Source organism: Bacillus rossius, assembly GCF_032445375.1.
Source record: "Bacillus rossius redtenbacheri isolate Brsri chromosome 4 unlocalized genomic scaffold, Brsri_v3 Brsri_v3_scf4_1, whole genome shotgun sequence".
Classification (NCBI taxonomy): domain Eukaryota; kingdom Metazoa; phylum Arthropoda; class Insecta; order Phasmatodea; family Bacillidae; genus Bacillus; species Bacillus rossius.
This window is the reverse complement of record NW_026962010.1, coordinates 541,389-569,094: the sequence shown is the minus strand read 5'-3', so window position 1 is coordinate 569,094 and position 27,706 is coordinate 541,389. Positions and strand designations below refer to the sequence as shown.

At 37.3% G+C, this 27,706-nt stretch overlaps 2 protein-coding genes across 7 annotated transcripts in view; both read right to left on the bottom strand.

The window, feature by feature from the left end:
* Nucleotides 1–27,706, bottom strand: part of LOC134541656 (NAD(+) hydrolase sarm1) — a 568,468-nt gene that overhangs the window by 325,940 nt on the left and 214,822 nt on the right. The gene's annotated exons all lie outside the window — the stretch shown is intronic.
* Nucleotides 11,319–16,167, bottom strand: LOC134541636 (uncharacterized). Of its 2 annotated transcripts, XM_063385208.1 has the most exons (4): nt 15,327–16,167; nt 13,674–14,103; nt 13,331–13,504; nt 11,319–11,749 (listed from the first exon to the last, which is right to left on the bottom strand). In XM_063385208.1, the coding sequence occupies exons 1-4, from the start codon at nt 15,647–15,649 to the stop codon at nt 11,366–11,368; spliced, it is 1,311 nt and encodes a 436-aa protein (XP_063241278.1). In that variant the 5' UTR covers nt 15,650–16,167; the 3' UTR covers nt 11,319–11,365. The 2 variants fall into 2 exon arrangements, with proteins under 2 accessions (XP_063241278.1, XP_063241279.1); XM_063385209.1 differs by lacking the exon at nt 11,319–11,749 and having other exon boundaries at nt 12,920–13,504.

Sequence of the window (27,706 nt, the reverse complement as noted above, 5' to 3'; positions counted from 1 at the left end):
TACAGGTGTTATGGACAAGACGATGACGACCACAGCACAGACGAACACATGCGAACTGAAATATCAGGCAGCACAAGAATTCCGTAGAAGGAATTTAGTTGCAAATAAATAAAAACAGCACAGACGAACACGTTGGGATAACAACGATGATATAGTTTAAACAATAACAGTAAATGCAGGCGGACAACAAAACCTGGACAAAGAGGCAAATATATACGAACACAACTAATATAAACATAAATTGTTTCCTACGATAAAACAGTTGTGATGTTTCGGGGAAACTAAAATCTGTAACAGCCGCCTTATGCTATAAACACTAAGTAATAAGATTTTTTAACTAACCGATGTAAAATAGTTACGTCCAAAAGGTCTGATATAAACATTACGCTTTTCTGTTCCTATCACTCCTTCGTCAGGAGCGCACGCGGGGGAGGTGGTGGGATATAACAAATTTTCCCGTTGTTCGCTTTCAAATTATTTCCATTTGTTAGTGGGAATTATATATATCGCGGATTCATTTCGCGATAGGCTGAAACTCGAACAGTTGTATCCCAATGCTTCTTCTGCTATTGGCTCATGACTCATCCGGAGGGCTCTGGGCCAATGAGAGACACTCAACCAAGAATCACAGGGCTTCTACTTAGGGATGTTGCAAAAGACAGCAGCCAATGAGTGGGTGACATTTGCCCGAGTTTACGTAGAACTGTGGAGTCCATCCTAGCGGTCATTGAACCCGCGAATTTTTCCGGTCCCTATATAGTATTAGGGTTTCCGGAGGAGGGGAGGAGGAATGCATATCCCCCACCCTCGCCCGCTCCCAGCCAGGTGGAGCCGCTGCAGCGGCTGGACGAGAGAAGCGCCCTCCCCGTGGCTGGCCGGCTGCCAGCGAGAGTCGCCGCGGCCCTTGTGTTGGTATTCCTCGGCCGCCGCGGGTCGTGAGAGACAAATGGCCGGCCACACAGGCGCGGCGAAGCAGTCTTCCGCGCGCCCGCCAGCCACCGCGGCGGAGAAGTGAAGCAGGCCCGTGCGTGCTGCTCCGTCGACTCGCGCTACGTGTGCGACCTTCACGAACTGTCTACCACCTCCACCACACAACTGTTCACAAGACTACGAAATATAGCAGAGCATAATTTATCAAACTTAGCTAACTTAAATGAAAAAAAAAAACATTAGCAAGAAGAGAGCACTTTTATGAAGAAAAAAAATACTAACAAATTAAAAAAAGTTTGTGAAATATGAAAAAAATTATCATCACGATATATTGCTAGGGACAGGAAAAATTCGCAGGTTCAATGACCTCCAGGATGAACTCCATAGTTCTACGTACACTCGGTCAAATGTCACCCACTCATTGGCTGCTGTCTTGTGAGACGTCCCAACGTAGCAGCCTGTGATTCTATAAAGCTTTGGTCTGGTGTTTCCCACTGGCCCAGAGTCATCCAGGTGAGTTGTGAGTCAATAGCAGAGGCAGCACTGAGGTATAACTATTTGCATTTTAGCCTATCGCGAAATGAATTCGCGAATTTTTCCGGTCTCTATATATTGCACACGCCGCCGGAAATACGTGATGTCACCCCCGGACAATGGTGAGATCATTTACAAAAGGGGCGTGACCAACCAGACGGGACTCAGCCAATGGACGCCTGCATCAAAGGAGCCGCCACTCCACATCTGTTCTGAATGGCTGTGTTCTCTGTGACGACAGCGCTTCACGGGTAGATAATGGCGGATGAATACGAATCGAAACCAACTTGGTCGCGCGCGTGCATTCATACACATTTACACTGTACTGACCGGACATGTTGATTAATGAGCTTCTTATTAGCAAAACAGCCAAAAGGCACTTACAAATAGTTGCATTTCCTGTGATTTGTGAGGTAATCCCATTCCGCTTTCGTCAAGACAATAAGACTGTGATTTTTTTTTGCATATCTTGACATTATTGATTCGCTTCAAAACCAGCACTTCCTGTTTAAAAAAAAAAATCACCTATGCAGGAGTAATCTGCAGTTACAGTGGATTCTGAAACATCCACACACAAAACATTTCCTCGAGATACTGTTGTTCTTTCTACTAGTAGTCTAACATAATGACTCCTTCTCTAGCATCCACAATTTTTTTTTGCATGTTTGTTTCAAACGACCACTCCCCTTCATAGAATGACGAATACACAAATAAACAGAAAGCACGCCAAAACCAGCTAATATCAAATGTTAAACACACAAACAGGCACAAAGAATTCCGCGGAAAGAAATAAAATATCACGGCACAGGCAAACAGGAGCAGATAAAAATATTGAAGACTTCATTTCTCAAAAGAGTTTAAATTTCCTGAAAAAATTAGAAATCAACACTAACTTTTTGAATCATAGCCCAAACTTTTGGGACGCAGACGATGACTATTTAGAGTCAAAAAACAATTAGTAATTTAAGAGTAGTAAATCACACGGCATAGAGGGGCGTGAAATTAATACAAGATTTTAACGGACTGTTCACAGCTAATGAAGAACAAAGACAATTTATTTTTCACAGTGTTGAAGATCACAGGAAGCAATTCCCTGATTGCAAAAAAAAAAAACTTCATTAAAACGAAAATTTGTTTACGTTGGAATTATTATTTTACTAAGCACCTAAATTTTTATTTAAAATGTATTTTGAAAATAAAATGATATCTATTAGCATCTTCTAATTTATTTGCATGTTTTAAATTGTTACCCTTTTTTTCCATATTCAAGGCCGATGTTGCACGGGCTAAATTTAAATTTTCTAAAGAAATTTTGTATATTGTCATTTAACGGAAAAGGAGAAAAAATAAGTGGTGGGGAACTTATAATTACGAAGTTATTTATTCCCCCCCCCCCCCCCCCCCAAAGGATGTGTCGAAGATAATATGAAGAAATTCCTCGAATGCATGAAAAAAAATCATTAAGACATAAATTTGTTTAAGTTTGAATTAAGACGTTTTTATGAACATTCCAAATCTGTATTTCTTTTACTAAAAAAATATTCATTGAATAATAATAAAAAAATATAACAGCATTTTTTATTTATTAGCGAGTTTTAATATTTAACCCTACATTGCCGTATTTAATGATGATGCGGCACGGGTTAACATTCAAATTTTCGAAAGATCTTTTGTATATCGTCATTTTAAAGGGAAAGGAAAAAAAATGAAGGGTGGGCAACCCGGAATGACGAAATTTTTTTTCCACCCCTATAAATAAGGACCGCCCTAATGTATATATTAACTTTCGCGAACACCGAGTGTTATACTAAGCGTATTGATGTGCCAAAATAAACATAATGGGAGTGAAACAATCCTAGAATACATTTTGTAAACTTGAATAGCCATAATAGCCATAACAAGATATAATAGCAACTTTAAAAACACCTATAATTTATTAGCCAGAAAATTGTTTTGAAACAAACATGGCGTCAAATATATTCACATTTTGTTGGTTCTCTAAAGTATTAGGCTACCAAAGCGGTGCTATGTTATAAGTATTTTTCAAATTAAAAGTTTACAAATTATAAACTAAGTGTGTGTGTGTGTATATATTTATATATATATTTCTTGTGTGCGTGTGTATGTCACTGAACTCCTCCTAGACGGCTGGACCGATTTTGATGAAATTTTGTGTGTGAGTTCACGGGGATTCGAGGATGGTTTAGATTCACAATTGGATATTATATCTCGATTCTGAATTAAGAAAAACTAAAAAAAAAAACACGCTTTAAAAGCAAAAATTGCAACGCATTATTAGAAGCCATTAAGTTTTGCTATTGTAAGGAACTAAGTAGAGAGTAAGAAAAAAATAAAGATCCTGACAGTTTATAGTGTCGCCATATTTGTTTCAATTTTCAATACCCTTTTTGTATATTACAATTTAAATTGCAGAAAAAAATCATGTTTCATAGCCACACAAATAGTGAGTGTGTGTCATTTCTCTATGTCCACGAGGTCTCGCCGCGTCAATTTTCTCCTTGGAGCGAACCCGTCCGCTTAATTAAATAAACAGTTTTTATCGTTGAATGATTTCATGATTTATTTAATGAAAATATGCTCTCATAAAAAATTAGTTAGATAGACATTCAATAGGTGTCTTTCTCTCACTCTCTCTCTCTCTCTGAAATGTATGTAGCTTGCTCGCGGGTCAGTAATGCAGACAATCTTTACATTCTAGCTCGAGACGGAAAAAACAGTAAATGTGGTTTACAAAAAGATTTTATGAAGTGTCTTCCCGTCATTACATTTGAAAGTAGAAACATATTTACTCAAAATTTAGGTAGTAACATATTTTTATTGCAAAGACTGAAATAGAGGTGAGAAAAATTATCATTTGTGAACATAAGAAAACTACTACAACTGTATCAACTGCTATGTTATAATGTTTAAATTTCTAAATGGTGCAAGATAATACAAAATTCCATGCGGAAAAAGTAGTGGGCAGCAGATACGTATAGTTATAGGTGTGGGGCTATGCATGCTGATTTTTCATATACTGCATGGATGCGAACATGTAAGAATAATCTATCTATCTTACTATAATAAAACAGTACTTTTTCTGTTTGTCTGTTTGTACGCGATTTTGATGAAATTTTGTGTGTGAGTTCACGGGGATTCGAGGATGGTTTAGATTCACAATTGGATATCTTATCTCGATTCTGAGTTAAGAAAAACTAAAAATACACTTTTTAAAAGCAAAAAAAAACTAAGCATTGTTGATAATTAGCCTCCATGGCAACGGGCTTTTGCATTGTTGTTGCCTTCTGCGTAACCATGGGAAAGGTTTTTGGTAACGGCAGTGGCGTGCCCAAGAGGAGGGGTATGTATAATGAAAAGATACAAAATGTCCAGCGTAGAAATACTTACCGCCATATCCATATCTCACAAAAAGTACATTTGGGCAGGACAATGTCTGTCGGGTCCGCTAGAAAGATATATAGAGAGATAGAGATATAAATAGAAAGATAGAGAGAGTTATAGAGATATACATAGAGAGATAGAGAATTAGAGAGATAGAGAATTAGAGAGATAAAGAGAGATGCTTAGTATACGTCTAAAAAATTACAAAAAAAAAATTGATTGAGGCATTGCAACGCATGCCGGGTATTATCTAGTATATATATGCATATATATATATATACAGATATATATATATGTATCTTCCTTAAACGACAAAAATAAGTCTATAAATACTTACTACATAATATACCTTACTACATAAACCTATTGAGCTGATTCAACATTTAACAGTAAACATTTCATCGAAATTATTTTATTAAAATTAGCGTCAAATATTATGTAGGATAGTAATTTCTTGTGTCTCTACAGTATGACGAAGCTGAGCTATCTCTACATTTTAATTTTAACTAAGGATTGTCGAAATAGTAATGCGAATTATTTAAGATGTCATTATTCCTTTTTTTACTATAAATTATAACACCAATTATTAAAGGATAATTGTACTATTATAAAGTTTAGTTTGGCACACCAATACGCTTAGTACACCCCCCGGATGTTCGAGAAAGTTAATACAAACGGATGAATCACGAGGATCTTCCAACTTTTCGAGATTTCTGAGACTTCGACAGATGGCAGCACAGTGTTTCAGGGACACATATCCGTTAAAATCGATAGGGACCGGAAAAATTCGCGGATTCAATGACCTCTAGGATAGCCTCCATTATCCTCTGCACTTCTCAAGTAAACACGCGTGTTCATTGGTTACTAAATTGTGAGTCGTCTCCACTGGGTAGCTTGTGATTCGACGCTTCTTTGGTCGATAGTCTCTCATTGGCCCAGAGAGCTCCAGTTAAACCGCGAGCCAATAGCAGAACCAGCAGAATTATACACATGTTTGAATTTCAGTCTATCACGAAATGAATCCGCGAATTTTTCCGGTCTCTACCAATCGACTTCCACTCCATTCACGAAATTACTCCTGCCAAATGCCGTATACCGGGAGCTGAGATGTTTACACGTCAAAAGATGTTAAAACTAAACCATGAAACGAATTTTTGACAGGTAATTGCAATGGCTCCAGATGATATTCGTAATCAGACACCTCTAATAAATACTAAGTGCGGTTCGTAAATGGCTTGCTGACACCAGGAGCTCTGTTGTGCTCCCAATATAACTTTGATGGAGAAGAATAAACCTCCTGTGTGAGTTACGATCGCAGTGGGTAGGCCTATTCACCATCAGAGCACTCGCTGAAGATAAGCGCCTTCTTTGTTGACCGCCGGCCAGTGATGCGCGTTGTACGGATAGCTGCATCCATCGACGCCGCACAAGGTGAAACGAATTCTCTGTACCCAGCTCAAAGACCAATGCCACACACTATTAATCAGTCGTTAAGGGCAAGCTTCAAGGTCGCGGTTGTGAATCATGGTCACCAGATAGTGCTGGGGTGGAGCTGAGAGCGAGAGATCGCAGACAGAGATAAGACCGTGGCAGCGAGTGGGCCGAAGGGTGGAAGGGGGGCGCCGACGGGATCACGTGTTCATCCGGTGTTGCCAACTTTGTGTCCCATTGAGGAGGTGCGTGCTGGCTAGGTGCGGACCGTAGGCGAGCGACACTCACTCAGCAGAGCTTCAGCACTAGAAGCCCGGGACAGCCGGAATCTTCATTGGGCATTTTATAGAGTTGGATTTTGTTTTGGAGATGAATTCAGAAAAAAGACATTGATAACGTAATTTTTTTTTTTTTTTTTTAGCTATAATCCTATAACTAATGGTCAGTTAAATTGGAGTCTATCTCATGTCACGTTCAAGGATGACGTACACTTACACGTCCCATAACATAAGCCCCGTCACTCTGGCGGGTTTTCCTACAAACATATTTCATTTTATGAACAAATTATTATTATTTTTTTAATTTTCTAACTTTTCATAATTAATGTATGCGAATGTTACGCTTTAGTGACCAGATGTTTGAAATATTATATATATATATATATATATATATATATATATATATATATATATAATTTTGAATCAAGTTATAGGGCAGGACTATTCTCGAAACATTAAACAATTTGTCTTATATAGAGAAATTTAACAGTAGTCGAGATGCGTTTCTTGAAATAAATTTATTTATTTATTTCGTAAGAAATAAAACACGATGTACATACATACATACATATAAAGTCTTGCTACGCGTTGACATGTACCGAAATGTAAAAAAAAAAAAAGTACCTAATACATTGACGTATTAAAACTTGAGTTTATAAAAAAATTGCCAAGTGCAAGTACAATAGGCAAACCAAGAGCTCCGTATCGTTCATGGATGTTTGTTCTTAGCTTGCAAACTTGTAAACTGAAGTAATCCGTTAATTATTTCTATAAAAAATCATTTATTATAATTAAATATCGTATTCCTTACACAAAAAAAAAGTTTTTGGACTTTTACACAAAATTTCTTTGGAAATCAGTTGCCAAGAAATATTTCATAATATTACAAAAGAAAATATAGTAAATTTATACAACACATTGCTATAGTTAGTTTTGAATTTACGGTTTGTGTTTTTGGAAACAAAGCTGGATATTTACTAACGCGCTTACAAATTTTGCAGTGTAATTTTAAATTTTGACTGACTTTTGTACAAGCGTACATTTTTTAACCCTTGGGAAAAATAATAATATTCAGCAATTGGACTTCATAATGTTTTATTGTGCTTTTGTATTTTCACAGTTATTACTGGAAAGCTATTCAGAAAAAAGTTTACAATTATTTTTTAATATTAGTACCAGAACAACCCAAAACATAAATGCCCGGACAAGATTATAATCCCAGATTAGCAGCGATACACTTGCTTTCGTGTAAATGTACAAATTTACAAATATCTGTAATTTTGTGTGCATGAATATTTAAGTTCGATTAACAACAAAATTACAGAGTACTGTCTCCTCTTTCCAGTATAAAAATAAACAGTGTTTCAGTTATATATTGGCTATAACCACGGTAATGTAATGAATGCTTGACGTGTTCTCAACTTCGCAGATGCGGTGTTCCTAACGAGCTATATAATATTTGAACATGGAAATTTTTATAGTTTGTCTTTTATGATCTACAAGCCAATGCGGACTGACAAATGGTCAGATCAGACTAAACAAGGTTGGTTACCAAATCTCAAACTGTTATACCTTTTACCTGAAACAGGGACGGAAAATTAACGAGAGACGTATCAAATCACAGGCAGTATTATCAGTCTGGATATGCTTATAAGAAGAGATACGTAAATTTCGCGTATTCATTTGGTCGCAAGCTAGTATGCAAACATTTATACTCTTCTACTGAGTTCATTATTGGGCGACAGTTATTTGGCTACCCCTCTGCGATGCCATGCTAGGAGAGACGAAAGCAAATCAGGTAGTGCTGATTAACTAGAATAAGAAATCAGCCAAAGGAAAAGCAAACATGGGTTGATCACATGTAAGACATTTAATTCTATCCTGAAGATTAATCCACGAAATTTTCGGGTCTCTACATAGAAGTAACGTGAAATCAGTACGTATGTACGAAGGTTCGCATTCACTTAGTTATTGTCTCAATTTCCTAGAAGTGGCTATCGAAACCTCATTTTATATAGGCCTATATTTATATATATATATATATATATATATATATATATATATATATATATTTGTAATTTTCCATTACCAAGAAAATAATGATAAATCAGAATATATTTATACACACAGAGATTTCCAAGAGTAAAATTGTGTTTAATGCATGAAAAATAATTATATATCTCATTGAAATATAACTCTACTTTGAAAACAGTTTTTTTGTGAGGCTGAGTTCTCTCCAGGTAAATATATTTGTTATAGTAATAACCACGCATTATCGTTGTTATATGTTTTTCCATTCATTTCATTTAAGTGTAGGGCATTCTTAGTTCAAACTGATTTACGTTTTTAATATTCAATTGCTGCGAGAAAAATCTCATAATAATTAAAAATAAATGAAATCTTCCAGTCTTTAAATAAAGTTTTATCCACATATAACTTCACAACTAAATGATTACACAAAAATTAAAGTTGTTTGCATTGATTATCTTTCTTTATTATATTTTCAGCAAATTAATGCCAGCTGAGAGTGTGTCAAAATAATTACAAGAAAATTTTTATGTATTTGTGAAACATAAATACTGTTCCATAAGTTTCAAAGCAGTACTATATTTTACAAATATTTTTCTTTATTGATGAGTAAATGCAGCGTTATGAGTTAATCTTTATGGAGGATCTTATCAGAGGTGGCTATGACAATGCTAAAAAAATTGGTATTGTGAAAAATGTGCCTAAATCAGAATCAATACAATATTAGATAAAAGTTTCTTTAAAAAAATGTATTTACCTTCTTCTATAATGTTTAATGCCAATAATTGTACAACTATTGGTTACCGTGTATTAGTTATTACATTTACCAGTAATACAAATAATATTACGTAGAATTAGCACTTCTTAAGTTGTTGCAAATTGTGAACCAGTGTTAAAGAAAACACGTTAGGTATGATAATCAGGTTTTTTATTTCATATTTTACAAAAATTCACAATAATAGTGACATAAACTCATTCAGTATAATATTTAAAAAAAAAAATAGAAAATTGGGAAGAAAAACCACATCATTGATAGTAGAAACGCAATTTATATCAACATAGAGACCAAAACACACACACACACACACATACATATGTATATATTAATAGAACATTCATTTCAATAAATAAACCAATTTCAGTTTTTTACATCTTTATATACACAAAATAAACAACTATAATCAGTTCTTCGGAATTCATTGTAAACAATATTTTAAAAGATATGTCTGCACAAAACATAAACTTAAGATAAAATTAGAATCTTATATACAACACATGAACAGGTACTTAAAAAAAAATCATTTTCTTCCTCGTTTAACTTAATGTTTTCCACGTTAGAACAAATATTAACACAACAGAATATTAAATGAAAAAAATCGTCCAGAGTTTCAAAGAACAAAAATATCTTACTTCAATTATATTTACATTCATTTATCCCTTGTTTTTTCCGGCTCAGTTTTTGACATCTTGATTGCTGTTTGTCTGCCAAGCTTCTTTGAGCTTCCAAAATGTAATCTGGTTCTCTAATGGCTCTGCCTACGCTTTGATTTGGCGCCACTATCTCAGGCAGTAAACACATTCGATAAAATCTCGTCAGTTTCGGCAACATTTCTGTTTCCCATATGAGCTCATCTCTTTCTACTCTTTCTACGTGTAAACTCTGACGAACACCAGACATTACTATGAAGTAACAGTAATCGCGCTCTGTAATGTTTAAAGTCCCTTGCAGCTGATAAAAATAAGGGTGTGAACGTTTAAGAATTAAACTTCCGTCGTCATTCACACGTAGAAAAAAACTTTTTTTTCTTATTGCAGTTTCTTGGAGCCCTTGGTCAACTGCAGAAGGTACACACTTGATTTCAACAATCGTATTTTCTTCGACCACAAGTCCGTCAGGGCTAGCACCCAAATATCCATATTTGAGATCCAAAAATAAACCACACTTCTGTACAACTAATCCGGTTTGTTCTTGAAACCTCTGAATGGCAATCTGCTCATTTCGACGACCATATTCCATTGCCGGTGTCGAAAACGGGGGCTTGTAGAGTAACTGTTTAACGAGTTTTGAACAGGACGTAGATTCTTTCCGGCGACAAACAACGCCGAAATTACTTGCTGTTAACCGCACACGTCTCATTTTGTGCCATAGCTCACAATCAGCTTGCATTTTTGTTTGTTCCACAATATTATTTCTCTCTTCCAAAGTGACTTGCAGTGATGCGATGTAACTTTCACACTTACTGAACAGTTCGTTTTCAGGAAGATCACTTACTTGTCCGTCAGTAACTTGCTCTGATGAGGGTCCATAGTCAGCATCTGGTAAAGTAGAGTGGAGTTCACGCCGTTTTCGTTTCAACTGACTATCTTCTTGGTAAGCCAGTTTACGCCGAGTTATGCCGTGACGGATCTTTTTGTGGAGGACCTTCTTGTGTGTTGAACCAGGACTCTTACCTGACATTTTTTTGAAAGGGCTCTTCTCCCAAGCTAAACCTTTCTGGAATCTTAGTCCTGCCATGTAACATCGACGCTGAAAAGAGCCTCTCTGTGTGTAATTAATTCTTTTGCCCCCACTAAATTTGGCAACTAGGCTCATATAGAATTCTGCCGAATTACTTGTTTTGTTTTCTTTGAGCCGTTGAGCCTTTGCGACGAGTCTCTCCACCAGACTTTGTATTTGTTCAAAAAGGCCATTCGCGCGAAGAACTGGTACAATATTATTTGTTTCACTTTTGCTGCGGCTGTAAGGCGAGGAATTACAGGATTCAGCAGCTTCCTTGCTTCCGACGAAAAAGTCTTGTCTGCTGCGAGGGTATGCAAATGACCGGTGTAGTTTCTGACACAGTGATTGGCACACTCAATTTTAAAGACACTACGTCCATAAGGAACTTTTTCCATGATCCTAGCGTATACACATCTCCAACGAAATACTTGTATTTTAATCCATGCATTTCAAAACTTTGGCAGAATCCTTCAACAATAACATCTCGTTCCATAGCTGTTGATGGTCTTGTTTTGCCCCAATTTTTATAACACAAGTGTTGTTTCGCTTCCTTCTGTTCTGTAATGGCTCGTTCACAAATACAACAGTACTTATTCCTGACGCCCATAAAGAGAAGTTTTCCCGTATGTTGGCCTATTATAACTGCCTGAAAAAAAATTACAGATCTATTAACATTAATTTATATTGGACTAAATACGTTTAAGGATGCTCTAGCTTTAGTAATGTATAAAGATCACAGATGTTATATATATATATATATATTGATATCACCACAATAAACTAGAAGACCTGTTTTTAATTTATGTTGCTTTAGGACACGTAAGTTCTCCAGTTACTGTTTTCTGATATATAATTATTACAAAAGAAATTTTGAATTTTGAATTATAAATATTTTTAAAAACGAACGAAAGTTTTGTACTCCAAGACAAGATAAACTCAAAAAAATATGTGTTACCTAACTTATTCATATTACTGTTTGTTTGTTTTTACATCAGTGACCTAGGAATTTAATTTCTTCAGGCATAATCAGTAGAAAAAAATATGTCACTCGTAAGACGATTTTTTTTACACGGTGCACATTGTTGTTAATAGTTTTTAATTGTTCATTCAAATAAATCTTCGCACAAAACCTGAAAGCAAATATATATTTCGTAAGACAAACTTTGGAATCATATCCAGGTGGCCTTTTTAGTTATAAGTATTTTTTAATAGCCAGTGTGTTTAAAAACAGCGATGCAGTTGTATTGATGGAAATAACTTTAATTTATGTTAGTGGTTTTATTTATTTATAGACGTAAACGTTCCTAGGACCTGGCTCAAGTCTTCTACTCGCAAAAATAGGCAGTACAAAAAATTACCAAATTCAACCTTTTGTTGAGTGTTGATCTCCAATAGTGCTCCAGTTTTTTTTGTGTCAATTCTAGCTCACGAAAGAATACTTTTTGGGATTGAAAATGAACTCCAATGGTGCAACCAGCCAATGTCATGTTGAAGCAGTTTTGAAAGTATCACTGGAGCACTTGGCTTAATAAGAATAAATAATTCCTACCTATGTAATAGTAATACCTTTGCGTCTTTCCTACAAATGTGTTTTTTTTAGGGCGTGTGTTTATGCAAACACATTTTACGCATTAAAATTGTTTAAATTTATGTAGCAAAGCATACATGAAGTATTTATATATTTTTTATTTCATCAACATATTCTTTAAATGAAGCATTCATTTTTTTACTATTTATAATTAATTTGATGGAATATTATTTTGAAGAATTATCATTTTTATAATCAATCTAAATCGATTTTTTTCATAAAGCTTCATGTAGATTAACCAAGCAGGCAATAAATCAATTAATAACGATCTACATAGGGAAGAATATCATCACAAGGTATTATGGTGCTTTGGACATTGATTATGAAATTAGCAATTCACGTACATTTTACTTGACACAGTAGTCGTACAGTTTCGTCAGACGTATTACTTTTTAATAAAATAATGGGTGATTGTTATTTTACAAGGAAATAACATCCCTGCCTTATGATGGGAGCCTTAGTGGGGGAACACTTGCATACTAATTCTTACGTTTATGCTCAATGTGGAAACAAAACAGGTCGGTATGGTAATGTTTCTATTGAGAATTCAAAACGTTAATCGTGATAAAATTACTTTCCACACTATGTAGGTTATTTTAGATATTTGCAAAAAAAATGTTTATTTCGTTTACAGCTTACCACCCCAGATGAGGAGTTGTAGTTGTGTCCATAGCTACGCTTGGCCCATCCGCCATCCACGGTCACAGTAATGAAGGGGATTCCGTCATCATCGATGTCACCATTTCGAATAGCTTGTTCTCTTTCTTCCTTGCCCGCTTCTTTCATGCTCGAGTACAAGTCAGCTTCCAGTATCTAGAAACATTTTGTAAAATTAATTCTAATGAATTGAATTAAAAAATATTGTTTACATACAAGACTACATTTTTAATCTCCTGCCCAAGCCAATGGGTTGCATCAGCGTTTACAATTGCAATATTTTCCACATAATAATGGTAAACAGATACGTAAGAAAGAACTTTACCTTTTCTATGAGGCATTCTTCCTTGAGAAATGTGTTTTGACTCATGGAAGGAACATTCAACACACTTAATGTGTTCTCAAACTGAGAGAAACCAACTCCTGATGACAAGGCTGCCCAAGCGCCTGACGTGTTTATAACACTGCTTCCAGATCTTACATTTTGTATTTCATATTCCCTGTGGCACATATCGCATTCGAGGACCCATTTGCAGTGCAGGCCACTTAGAATTTCTTTTTTAAATCGAATAGTGCCAGCCGTGCATTTTCTTGTGTGACTGCTCTGTATTTGTAGTATAACCGGAATTACGAATCCGGGGGTGAATATGCGATTTCCTGTCAGTTCATCCCATGAAGTAGACTCCTTGACAGTTTCAACTACCAATGGTGGCAAATCATCTTCTCTTTCTGGTAATACGCCATTAGTGTCTGCCCTGAAAAAAAAAGAAAAAAAAAATTAAACCTACTCTCTAAACCAAACTACAATTTTATAGTTACAAAATAAAACATTTATAAATTAGTATGTACTTAAAGTAGGCGGATGTTTTCTGGGCTTTAGCCGCACATTAATGTCATTATAATTTTTGACATTCCAATACTTATTTCTTGGTCATTTCGCTAGCGGTAGATTTCTTTAAGGTCTGTGAAACATTTAGTATTTTAGTTTTATATCATTGCCTGCATCCATTTTGCGGATCGAATACCAAAACTTAAAAATGCCGTTACGGAATCCATATGATCTTGTGAGTAGGTAGTTGCGTAAGAGTACTCATAAAATGATAATATTTTTTAAAAAATTATTTCACAAAAATTTTAAATTTTACTTTAAGATGGTAATCAAAATTAATTACCTACATAAGTGGTTTTGTCACAGAAATAACATTCCTAAATATACTAACTTGTGCACCTGTTAGATTTCAGACATGCAATTATAACATGAAATTAATAATATACATTTATAATACTATTCATTACTATTAAATAAAACTAAACGAAAATTATATGTTTTTTCAGTCACATTATAGCAAATATAAGACGTGTGTATAATCACAATGGCAGTCCATCAGTGAGTGGGAAAAGGCGTCACCGAAACTCAGAAAAACTAATTTAGTACTACTTTTAACGTAAATACATTTTATATTAAGTGAGAAATTTTAATGAAATGTTTGTTTTACATAGACGGCTAAAATAATTTACACAGGGTAAAATTGAAAAATGAAATAATATAAGCATATTACAGAAATAATTCTGATAAATTTTCTCAGTTTCTGTTTTATAATCTGTTGTCGCTGACAATAAGTGCCAGCACGTGAAATTGACAGTAAAGATTAATTATAGACATAAAATTGCATCCTAATAAAAATGGTATTTATAGCTGCATATAAAAATCAAAATTGTCCCGCATGCATCTGCACTTTTACGATTAACATTGTCACTAGCAAACAAGTGTATGTATCATTAATAAATTTTCAAACTATAGGCCTATATAAATTATTTTTAAGCATAAAAGGAAACCTTAAATCCGCTACAAAAATTAATAATTAAATTCCTGGATAGTATGTTTTAAATATTATTTTTAAACATTATATGTAGGTCACACATAAATGTTTCATAAACGTGTATGTTTAATAATATGTATAACACTCAGTGTACATACCTTTTTAGATTTTTAGCAGTACGCGCCAGAAGCATTTTCCTTTTTGCGGATTTCCTTCGCTTTGATAATTGTAGCCGTTTCTTGAGACATTTTGTGCTGCCCATAATCGCACATTTGTTGTAAACAACACACTGTGTACCAAGACTTGATAAACTTCGTTGAATAAGTGACACGTCCTCGAGCGTTACGAACACTAATCCTACCCGGCTGCACAAGAGAGAATGAGTGATCTGGATGAGACGCTGGCGCCACACACCCTTCCTCATCCCTTCCCCTCGTGCTCGGAAGCCGAGGGCGCGACTAGCCACAGACCTCGGCGCCATCAACTTTTTTTTTCTTAAAAAAATTTCAAATTGACAGAATATGAGTGCCGCTAGATGTGTTTATCTACTCATCTTTACCAAAAATATCACAGAAGTTTGAAGAAAACAATCATAATGCGATCGTTTGTGGGTCTTCAGAAACATTTGCATTTTCGGGAGAAGCCTAGACCTAAAGATAGCAAAAGCTATTGTGTTATTTTTAAAACTCACTATTAAAATAAAATTTTAACAAATATATTTACACATTCAGATAGGACTTTGAGATTTCTGTCACAAGAAATGTGAAGTTAAAAAGTTTAATAAACATTTGGTTTGGAAATGATTGTTTCTATGAAGCGTCGGTGTGCGAAACAGTGTGACATAAACTCCTCCTAAATGAAATACTAAAAAACGACCACAGAAATAGCTATTTAAGGTTCATATTTAATTTGTGAAGACGAAATGCGCGAGCACAATTTATACTATTTTTAATACATGACCATCATGCTATCAGTTTTTGTTTTTATTTGCTGTCCTGTAAAGAGTTGAACACTAACCAGTGAAGTTGTAAATGCAGAACTGTCAGTACCTCGCGCGCAAGGCGTGACAGATGACTAGGCCGTGTTCGTCTCCCTGGCTCACAGTCGCGAGGGGTGGGTGACCTTCCAAGGAGCTGGCAACACGGCAGCCTGGCTCCGCGACCTCGCACGTGATCCTCTCCCCCCTGCTACCCCTCGCCCACAACCATGTGCTAGAGCCTCGCGGCCTCAATGTTTCCATTACAAATAACCATCCTGTGACTTTGTTTTTAGAGATAGAGTATCAGCCCCGCTGACTTTTTTAAAGAATTCAACTCAGTCAAGGTTTCAGTACAGCTGTTTAAGCAATTAAATGAATAGCCTGAAAACTATGATACTTTGAATATTATATCACATGATATCACCATCTTGAAATAAAAAATTTAAACTTTTGAAGATATAGCGCTGATAAGGTCTTCAAAATCTACAACATGGTTTTTGTTTGACGCCGTTATCACAAAAATTGTGGAAATCGCGCGGGAGTTTGTTTTGCTTGTAAATGCCTATCCCGCGGCCGGAGTGAATTTGGTTGAAGCCCGGCCTTAAGTGGAAGTAACAGCGGGGATAAAAGTAAGCGAACGAAGCGAAACAAAAACATGGACCGTTCATCGGGGCTGTAAAACACAAAAAGCTATTTCTCATACAGCTACCTTAATTCATTCCGCTTGTATGCTCAAATTGATTATATAATGCCGCATCCTCCTCATAGGTCCCGCCCAAGACTACTTTTACAGTGAACTTACTATTCACTCAACTCGGGTCAGACGCTCGAATAATCGCTTTTATTCTTCTTAAGACTATGATTTTTGTTAAATTAAAATGAAGTTTACGTGCTACATAAAAATTATTACATTCAGGAGTTAATTGAAAATTACAATTTTTTTTTCATTGAATACTAAATAAAAGTAGTTGACTTTTTATACGATCGTTTATATGAGATAATAATTTCTAGTCAAAATTGCAATATAACCTATTATTACTGCACTCGCCGACCGATGCTAATTATTTTTAATAATCAAAAAACAAATGTATGATATTATATCGCTAATCAAATTCTTAAAATGCAAGAATAATTTTTTTTACCGCAATAAACAATGGAAACCACATTAACTTTTCACTTCACTTAATAAACAGTTGACAAAACAGTTCACGTGTAGGTTGTGTGCTGCCGCTGTCTCTCTTCTACTCGGACGCATCGGCCGATGGAGTGGAAGAGAGACAGATGCGTCACAAGCCGATCGTGCCTCTCTATCGCTTGTTCCGCGCTCTCGCTTGCACGCTCGGCTCAGGCGGAACGTGACAACGAGTCATGCTTTTTCGGGCGTGCAGCTGGCGTTCATAGATTTATAAGTTGAGACTGGAAAAATTCGCGAGTTCAATGACCTTCAGGATAGACAAATAAAATAGACAAAGGATGGGCAAACAGCGCCTGTTCATTGGGTGCGGAATTTTGAGGCGTCTCAAGTGGGTAACTTGTGATTGGATACTTCTTTGACTGATGGTCTCTAATTTGCCAAGAGTCCTACATATTAACAGTGAACTAATATCAGAAGCAGAACAACGGTATAATTATTTGGATTTTAGCATATCACAAAATGAACCCGCGAATTTCTCCGGTCTCTATTTATAAGACGTTATCACGTCAACAACACAAACAAGCCAAAACTTGGAAGGCGAAGAAGTCTGTCGGAAAGCTTCTTTTGAAGGAATTTCCGCCGCCACCTAGCTGGTTTCCTGCCGCTGCAGAAACAGCGGTTCGTGCGACCGAAATAGCGCGCTGTTTCGACAGCCCCGTAAACACAGCCTGGTTCCTGGGGAGGGGGGAGGACTTGGCGCTCGCTCGTTCGCGGATCGCCGCAAAAAAACACCGCCGAAACCTCCCCCCTTCGTTCGTTCCACCCGCGTAAACAAACACCTGTTTCCGGTCACCCGCGGCGCTGGCGATCCCAGGACTGCCTCGTCGCAGCCTGCGTGGAGGTATAGTCTGTCTCACGTAGCTTGTCTCAAAACTCTGCACTTCTCAAATGTAGTACCAATGGGTAGGGGCAGGCATTTTTCGCGAAAAGATCTGAACACTTATTAGACTGCAACATGGCATACCCCCACCTGTGGTTTCTTCCTTGTGATTGGCGGCCTTCTATGAGAGAAATCGTTGCCTTATTTGACCGAGCCACTCAGGACGCGTTTGCTACCGCACTGAATCACTGTGATTGGTGTTGTTACAATCGATATGTACCTGGGAGAACTCACCCAATCACGAAATACAGACGATGCTATAGTGTTTTAACTTTCATCTAGACTCGAAATCTTTTCGCGAAATCTGCAGGCCCCTACCAATGGGTAGACCTGCAAAATTCGCGGATTCATTTCGTGATATGCTACAATTCAAATAATTATACCTTGGCGCTGCTTCTACCACTGGTTCACTGTTAATCTGGAGTAATGAGGGCCAGTTAGAGACCCTCGCTCAAAGAAGTGTCGAATCACAGACACTCAGTCGAGACGACTCACAAGTCAGCAGCCAATGTACAGGTGGCATTTGCCCGAGTGTGTAGAGTGTAGTAACAGTCTATCCTGGAGGTCATTTAACCCGCGAATTTTGCAGGTCTCTACCAATGGGTAGAGCCAAGATTTTATGGTGTTACAAAGAAGCAAATTTTCGTCATTGAATATAGCGGACTTCGTCTTTATTGCCATTAAAAGTTGAAACACATGTAATAATAAGTACCTATCAAGCACAATTACATTGATTAACTGCTTCAACAATTCGTGGTAAGAAATTTTAAATGTGTACATTCAACAATACTGCATTTATTGATGAGGGTTAGTTAAACAAAAATCTGCTGCTAAAACATTCAATAATAAAGAACGCGTGTAACTCAGTACAAGTGATAGATGTGAAACTTCTCTGGCAATTCAAACCTCTACTCGTAGCCTAAGTAGATCGTACGGGGTAAAACGACAAAAGAGAGAAAGAAAACAATTTTCTAAATAAACATGAATTTACAAAATTATTACTCACTTCAAAATAACTGTTGAGTATTTAATAAAAATTAGTTACAGAGCTAAAATAATACTCATAACACTGTTTACACAAGTAATTTAAATCATACGTACTTGAAAGAACACCATTTTCTGGCGAATATAGCCAGTGGCGCGGTGCACCACAATAAGCTCAAACCACCGTCGTGTTGCCCTCTGCCCTTACTAGATGCCAGCGAGTCAGGAGCAGGCGGGTCCCTACCGCGGTCATACAGACAGGTCTGGCAACTTCCTATCCTTTTCCTTGGCGTGTCTCGTCGGCTTAGTGAAGCTAGCGGCGGCCTGCGAACTAACGGCGCTAGTAGTAGTTGAACCCACCATTAACATTGTGTTAAATGGAAGTTTCGTATAAAATATAAGTGCTAATTCTGAGTCAATTTTTTTTTTTTTAAATTTTGTTCCAGTTTAACTTTTTTAAAAATTCGTTTGGGTGGTTGGAAAGTAGCTAAACTGTATCAATGCCTTATTTTTTTTCCGCATTTGTTGGTTAAGCTGAAGTGGTGAGAGTGAATACCTCGGTATTTTATTGTACCTGGCTGTAATGAAGGTTACGGCTTAAAACTGTTAAGATTTTTTTTTTTCGTTTTTATACTTACCTAACGACCAGGTTAAAAGAGAAAATGGCAAGCTGCAATACCAGGAAACTTTACAGTTGAAATCTTGCTAAGGGGAGGGTCTAATTCGGAGTTCACCGATTTAGCTTAATTTATGTGAGTAGAAGTACACAGATACCCTTTAAACGTCCTCAAACATCTCACTTGAGTACGTCTTAGGAAGCTCTTTAAAGTATTTTAATAACATTTTATAAAATATTTTTTCACGACCTGTAAGCGCGTGGTGGAGTGGTATGTCGGCCTCCGTAGCGTAGTCGGCAACGTGCTGGGTTAGAATCCCGAGTAAGACAAGGATGTAACTGTGTAGTACGAATCGTATCTTTGACGTTTACTCCTATAAATACAACTACGAATACTACAATTACATAAAAACTCGGGGTTACATAAAAATATATATTAATGGGGAGGGGGTGGTTGGCTCACTAGGAGACTGTGAAACTTGCCAAGGCGCCACTAATCTTTAAAAATAAAAGTGATTAAACGCATGGCCTGACAATTTGCTGGCTCAATTCGATGGCCATCCGTACTGGTTTTTATTTTTTTACATTCTCATTTTGTTATTTCTCGCCAAATTAAACTATTATAATTGCAGAAATTAAATTTGTTTTAACAGTTAGATGCATGTGTTGAAATTGAACATATTCAATTTAGTATAGTTTACTGTATTTATTTAATTAATTTAATTAAATAGGATTTTTTTAATTTTAATTTTTTTAATGTTTAATTGTGTTTGCTGTCGAGCGTGGTTTGTAATTTTAACTTTGTCCTTCAATATCAACATTTAGCAACGTTTATTTTTCTTTATTCTCCTTCGTGCGTTCAGAGCACATGGCTCTGGCATCCCCTGCAGTCAACAATAACTATACATGCTTTCATTCAGTTTGCACCAGTCTCTAAAACGTATTATGCTATCGGAAAATTAAAAAAAAAGTATTGGCAGATCTATTTGGCGCAGCCATGTCCAGTTGTACCAGTGTTTTGATAGCGATTGTCTTCAATCAAAACCAATGCCTCATTATAAACATTTTATGAGAATTGAATGTTCGGATTTTGATTCGTTTCACGCAAAATATCGAGGATGTCTTCGCTCATATAGTCTTTGTAATTTTCCCAAAGAATTTTTGGATTTAATGAGGAAACACGTTGTTTTTATGATTGCAAATAATGTGCGTATTTGCTGTGGTAAAGCAGTATCCTATGTATTAGTGAGTGAAGTGTTCCAATGTGCTTCGTTTTCAAGAAGATTTATTTCTTGGCAAGCTTAAAGATAAGTGGCACATGTTTCAAAATTTACTGTTCTCCATTCTTAGACAGATGTCGGTCCACGTGCGTTGATTAACAGTAATCGTTAAGTAAAAGTATTGTTTCTATGAACATTGAACAGACATGTCGGTCAAATATAAACTAGGATACCCTTCAACTACTTTCCCTTGTTTGCGACGTTGAAACTTTTTCACTGATGCATTCCCTGCGCAGTATTTTGGAACTTCAAAGTACTTTGCAAACATATCATCCCCGCACAATGAGAAAAATGCAGTTAACGTGGTTGGCATTGGTTAAAATGCTCTCGCGTGTGCATTTTATGTTGTAAAGTACACGCGCTGTCCATTTTCGAGATATACGGACAAGTGAACAACTGTTGGATTTCGTTCATTGATTGTAAATTGAAGAATGCGCCATACTGCTTCGCTGCTACTAATGTACCACCCAAGTTTATATTGGTCGATTTCATCAATAGGTGCGGCTGCATTTCCTATTCCAAAAACTGCCACATCTCTTCCTTTGTTGACATATTTACAAATATACTTGATCGATTTCACCGAATTACAATAATCGACATTGATGTGTGATCCGTTGAACGGTGTTGATGTAATGCAGCGCCACATGGATAGCATAGAAACCTTCTCCATTAAAAAAACACGTCGATCTGCAACATTTCATTGCAACGGAAGAACGGTTCAGGAGCGCATAGAGGACATACATACGAACATTAATTAATATATATAAATTTTAATGGATTTGATAGTGTTTTTGCTAAGGGAGTTATTTCTTGTCCAACATCTGTTATTTTCCACCATTTGCAGTAATAGTTGCACGTATAAAAAATTATTTCGGACGAAAGAAAAATATTTCACACGAAAGTTGTAGATAATATTTTAAGGTTAATAATAATAAATACGAACGGATTTAGTAATATACATTGTAGTAAAAATATGATTTTTTTTAAATCCTACCCCTGATTTTTTCAACCTCTTGCAGCAATGGTTCTTCTTATGAAAAATTGTTTCAGACAAATCTTTAGATAAAAATTATAACATTTATTAACAAGATGAACGGATTTGATGGTATGGTTACCAAGGGAGTTATGCAATTTTTTGTGTCCTCCAACCCTGGTTTTTTTTTTTCACCACTCGTAGTTATTGTTGGTGGTATCAAAAATTTATTTCAAAAAACGTGTTTGGTATTATTCATACAAGTTAAAATAAGTTCTAACGCATGCGATATTTGCCATATTGTGGGAATTATAGCAATTGATCTGTTTTTCAAAAACCCTTACTTATTTTTTCCCCTTTGGTCTAATTTTGCTTATTAACGAACTCGATGTTCCATTAAGTAATTTTATGTTTGGGAATGATATGTGCAAAGTGACGCCAGTTATCGTGTTCTTAAAGTCTGGAAGTCGCACCAAGGTAACGGCTAAATTTGGTAGTCATTCTACAAAATATACTTAACGGTAGGACATCGAATTGTATGTTCAGTTAATCTTGATTTCAGGATTATATGTATATATCTCAGTTTTCACTTGCAGTATCGATCATTAATCAAACATATATCACACTATTCAAGGCCTACCAGTCATGTTATAGAAAATTAATTCTCTAAACCGTTATCAAAAAAAATTTAAACTTTAAATACCGTGTATCATTCTAAATCTTACAAAACATATGAATACCTAATAATGAATTACGTAGTACCTACCATCCTAGAAAAGAAACCAGGCCCGAATTTTTTTTGTATGCTTTTTGAATAGTTATCTATTATAACATAATTCCAACAATCAATATGAAAAAATCCTAATGATAACCACAGAAATAATAATAATACCTGTCAAATACATACGTGTGCTGAAACAAAATATGTTATTAAGATCAAAATAAAAGTTCATGAAATACATAGAACCTGCAGTAAAGATGGTCGAATATACTTATAACTTTCTGCAGAAAAATAAAATTTTACGAAACATTATTTTGTCGAAAAATTAGTTTTTATATTTATGTACTTACACGGCGTATTTTCTTAATTTTTCACCTAATTACTTACTCCCACTGCGAAAACAAAAACTTTTAACGATCACATCTATGTCCGGTATGAATCTACACATCTATGTTTGTTTACTATAATAAACTATTTTAGTTTATCTACATGGTTACAACGAAAAACGCAGTTACTTTGAAATTGAGCGACAGGTGCGCTTTAAATACACACTGAGAGAATCTGCTGTCGCAGGAAAATAATTCATGTTTCAATAGATTACAGCTTGGATATAATGGCACTTCGCATTTATCTCAAATTAATTGTAGCCTACGTCCACAAAAGAATCAGAGAGAGGTTTGAAATGACTGACCACACAGCTGGGCCTCAGATATAATAATTTCCTTTGGATTGCTTCCTCTCGCTTAAAGTAGCTGAATAATTCATTGAAATGGCGGACGTGAGAGTTGAACACTGTGTTTGAGTTGATGAGCGACCTTCACCAACATTCGTGCATGTGGGAAAGTAGCGCTTTTGTATCCCCGCATTTGCTCACCGGGCTCCAACTACACACCTTCAGAGCTGCCAACTTCACCAAACACAATCATGTTTGCATTAATAGCGATTAATAATACTCCTTTACATGACAGGAGAAAGTATATGTGTGAGTGGATGTACAGAAATATGAAGTTATAAAGCGAGAAAGAAACTCACAATTAATTTAATCAATACTGATTGTATATAGTTTTCTTAGTAGCAAATACAAAAATTTAAGAAAGGTGTTACTTTAATTCAAATATTCCATTTGTATTTTAGATTTCTAAAAAATAATTTGCCAAAACTGAAAAAAAAATCACCTCACGACTAGACGAAAAAATCAGATTTATTCATATTATTTTCAAATGTTACATTAAGGGCCCGCCTCGTCAGGGGTGTATGTGTGTTAGTGAGATGGGATGATAAGCGCGACGCTCGCTGGTGCTTCAAGCGCGGTATAGCCTCTAAGCGCAAGGCTCTGAACTGACGCATAGTCTTCTCGTCGTCACAGGATAACTGTGAAATTTGAGCGGTGACCGTAACATTACATGGCCGAGAAATGTAGATAAAGGTGTAATGCAAGTCCTTTAAGTGCTTTCAAGAATCTTTACCGGTTGTTTTACGCTTAGGGATCGTCCATTAATCACGTGAGGCTCGAAAAGGGGGGGGGGGGGGGGGTTCGGAAAAATCACGAAATATCACAAGGGGGGAGGGAGGGTGTAGAGAGATATCACGTGTATTTATTTTTTCACGCGATTTCTACTAAACCGAAAAGCGATATGTGACCTTGACTCGCCGTAGCCAGGCAACAATATCCCCGCCCGCCGCAACATGAACCACCCGACTCGGCTTGCCAGTCGCCAGTAAGACTGTGATTTTGGCGCCGAATATACATGCTGTGCTTAATTTTCCAGAATTAAATTAGATTATACCTATATTCAAAGATAATATTCTGAAATTTTTAAAAATATTTTGTACCGAAAAAATACACGTGATTTGTTGGGGGGGAGGGGGCTAAAACCTCACCACAAATCACTAGGAGGGAGGGGGGTTTAAAAATTTGCTAAAAAAACATCACGTGATTAATGGACGACCCCTTAAAGATTACTATGAAAACATGCGTTTTAGCCATTTTAACTCTTTTGAAAACACAGTTTAAAAACTTAATCCGAAATCGAAAGTACTTTCCGGCCCTCGGCGAACTCTTGAATGATTTTCGTAAGCAGACCCCACTCGGATATCTTGAGTAGTTTTGAAATGGCGTTGTTTTACCTGAAGCTCTGCGCACCGCGTGTGTGCCCGGGTAGGCGGGGGCCTTAAGGGCACGAGTAAGGTAATAACGTGAAAATGTTTGTTTTGGAACCAGCGACGAGCATCGCAGTCCCGGCCGTCTTCGAAAGGAACAGCCCGCCGTAGCGGACGGTACGCACGTCGCGTCGTCAGAGATGCTCATCAAGAGGCCGCTTTGATGTTCCGGACGTTTCTCTCCAAACATTGTTCCTCGCCTAGCCTTCCCACGTCGCCATTGTTCCCGCGGGTAATTAGCCCTCCCCCCCTCCACCCCACCCGCACCGTCGGCGAGGCCTCGCGAGAACTGCTCGCCGCAGAAACGAAGGACTCGGGGCAAGATAATTAATCCCGAGTCTCGTGCGCGACGGAGCGGCCGTACGTAACACAGCGAGGCGGGCGCCGTTGCGAAGGACGCAACGCTGAAGAAAAAAAAACGTTTAATTCAATTCGCTGAGCAGATAAACCGAAATGCATTACAATAATTCCCATCGCGGAAAGTGTTGTGTCAACCGTGTTGAGGACTTGTAAAATTGCAAATCTGACAGAAACATTTTTTGAATGATGGATTTTAACACAATGTTTTCAATAAAGTCTGTACTTGTATTCAAAAGTATTTTGTTGTAATTTTTTTTTACCATTCGTAGATTTTACGGTAGTTTAGCTTTAATGTAACTTTTGATCAGTTTAGCTTTCTAGGGTTAAAAAAAAAAAACTTTAGAATAGAAACTTCTTTGGATGCGATAAGAGTAAAGTTTTAAGGCCGTATTTTAATGCACAGTTTTCGTGAAACACGTAAAGGACGGCTAATAGGTTACATGGCTAAAGAGATATAAAGAGAGCACAATGGCATATACGTTACTGGGATCGTTTTCGTTCTCTTTGTGCGATAATTCGTCCCCTGCCTAAAAAAAATAAAATAACTGAGAGAGATAGGTGAACGAAAGCATAATGCAGAGAGTGTGCGCATGTGCTTGTTTCAGAAAATAGATATAGGTATCCTATAAAGTCAGCTGCGAGTGCCTTGAATTTTTATATTTGCTACCAGCGCGGTCGCGTTCCTCCTTGTTCGACCAGCAGCGTAGAGAGCGCTGTTGAGACAGCCCCTGCATTTCCCGCATAAATAGCGCTACCTGTTATGAATTTTATATTTCGCACAGATACTTGGCATGTTCCAAATAGCAGAATTGTTTTAAGAAACAGTGAAACACAAGGTTTTTCTTTAGGCCTATAGTGTATTTTCAAAAGTGAGTAATATTTATTCAAAAAAATGCCTTCTTTCTCCTTTTCTCTCTTTCTCGCTCTCTGTCACTCTCTCTGCCATTTTACCTCTTACGATATACTTACTTGTCGAGGTTTTAAATGCCAAAGAAGTTTCAATCTATCACATGTACTGAGTTACACGCGCTCTTTGTTTTATTAAGGTAAGAATTAAACAGTATTAGTGAGTTTATAACCAGTCTCACATTACTTTCGGCGCTTCGAAGCTATAATATCGTTTCCATGGAGTGATACTATGTCGTTTGCACGAGGAATGACGTTAGGACAGTTTCAGACAATAAATTTGGGTTTGAAATAGGTAGGGCTTACGTGTGATTCACAGCTCTATAAAGCATGCCCCCAAATACATCTGTGCAGGAGATGTAGAAACAATAGACTGATTGCGTTAGTGATAGAGGAGTTAAGGTGACAATCGCTGTATGAAGTAAATCACATGAATTATATTCGGGGCCACTGGTTCGAAGTCCGCTGGGAAGCAGTACCAGCTGCCCCGGTTGACTGAATCAGTCGGAACTGACGGAGTGACGAACTGATGGCTTCCCATCAAATGGGACTGTGGGTTCGAGGACCCTCAGTCCGAACTGCCGCGTGTGGGAACAGCGTCTCACCAGTCCAAACTGTCAAATCCATAAAATCAATCCGTCATTTGGTTGCTTTGCTATTTATTTTTTCTAACTAAAAGTGCGTCTGCAATTGCAACATAAAAGTTTTATATTCTGCGATGAAACAATGCATCCAAACAGCAACAAGCAACCAGAAGACTGATCGTTTGTGGGGAATTCTTCAGTTCAGTCCGAACTGAAGGTGAGACTGTCCGTCGCGAACTGAGAACCCGGACTGATCGTGGAGGCCAACAGGGAGGACTCCTAGCGGTCGCAAGAGAGAGAGAGAGAGAGAGAGAGAAAGTGGCCGGGAGTGGCACCCACGCGACACCCGGAGGGAGGGGTTCAAGGGGCGGATCTCCGAAATAACCGCGCGACGTGTCCGCAGCGGAGACGCCCATTCCCAGACACCTCTTGCGTGAAACCTTCCGCGACAGCTGAGAAGTAAAAAAAAAAAAAAAGAAAAGGTGACTAATCTTCTTGTACACAATGTTGGTGAGGAGGGTGGGGGGGGGGGGGGGGGGGAGGGAGAGGCAGCCTTCGGAGCGGGCGACAACGCAGGGTGATCAATCACTGCGACGAGAAGGCACGCACCTCCCCCGGGTGTGTTTGTAAACAAAACAAGAGAGAGCGCGGGAGGGAAAAAACCTTGACACACATCGCGGCGGCACGCGGCGATAAATCAGCCCCCCGTGGCAGGTCGACGTCTGAGGTCGCGCCGGTCCACTCCTCCGCCGGTGTGACCTCTCTGGAGGGACCTCGCGATAACCCCCGCCGCCCACCTGCCAGCGGAGCCCAAGGTCTCCGAGGGTGGCCGGAGTCTGGCGTCGTGCTTCTGTTTCAGCGGGAGGCACTCACCGCAGCGTGAGTTATTCAACAGACATC

Excerpts from the sequence above, each read along its gene's own strand:
- LOC134541636 (XM_063385208.1), bottom strand. The coding sequence starts at position 15,649 with ATGGCGCCGAGGTCTGTGGCTAGTCGCGCCCTCGGCTTCCGAGCACGA. Across the intron at positions 14,104-15,326 it reads ACTGCTAAAAATCTAAAAAG|GGCAGACACTAATGGCGTAT; the intron begins GTATGTACACTG and ends TTTTTTTTTCAG. Across the intron at positions 13,505-13,673 it reads AAGAATGCCTCATAGAAAAG|ATACTGGAAGCTGACTTGTA; the intron begins GTAAAGTTCTTT and ends AAATGTTTCTAG.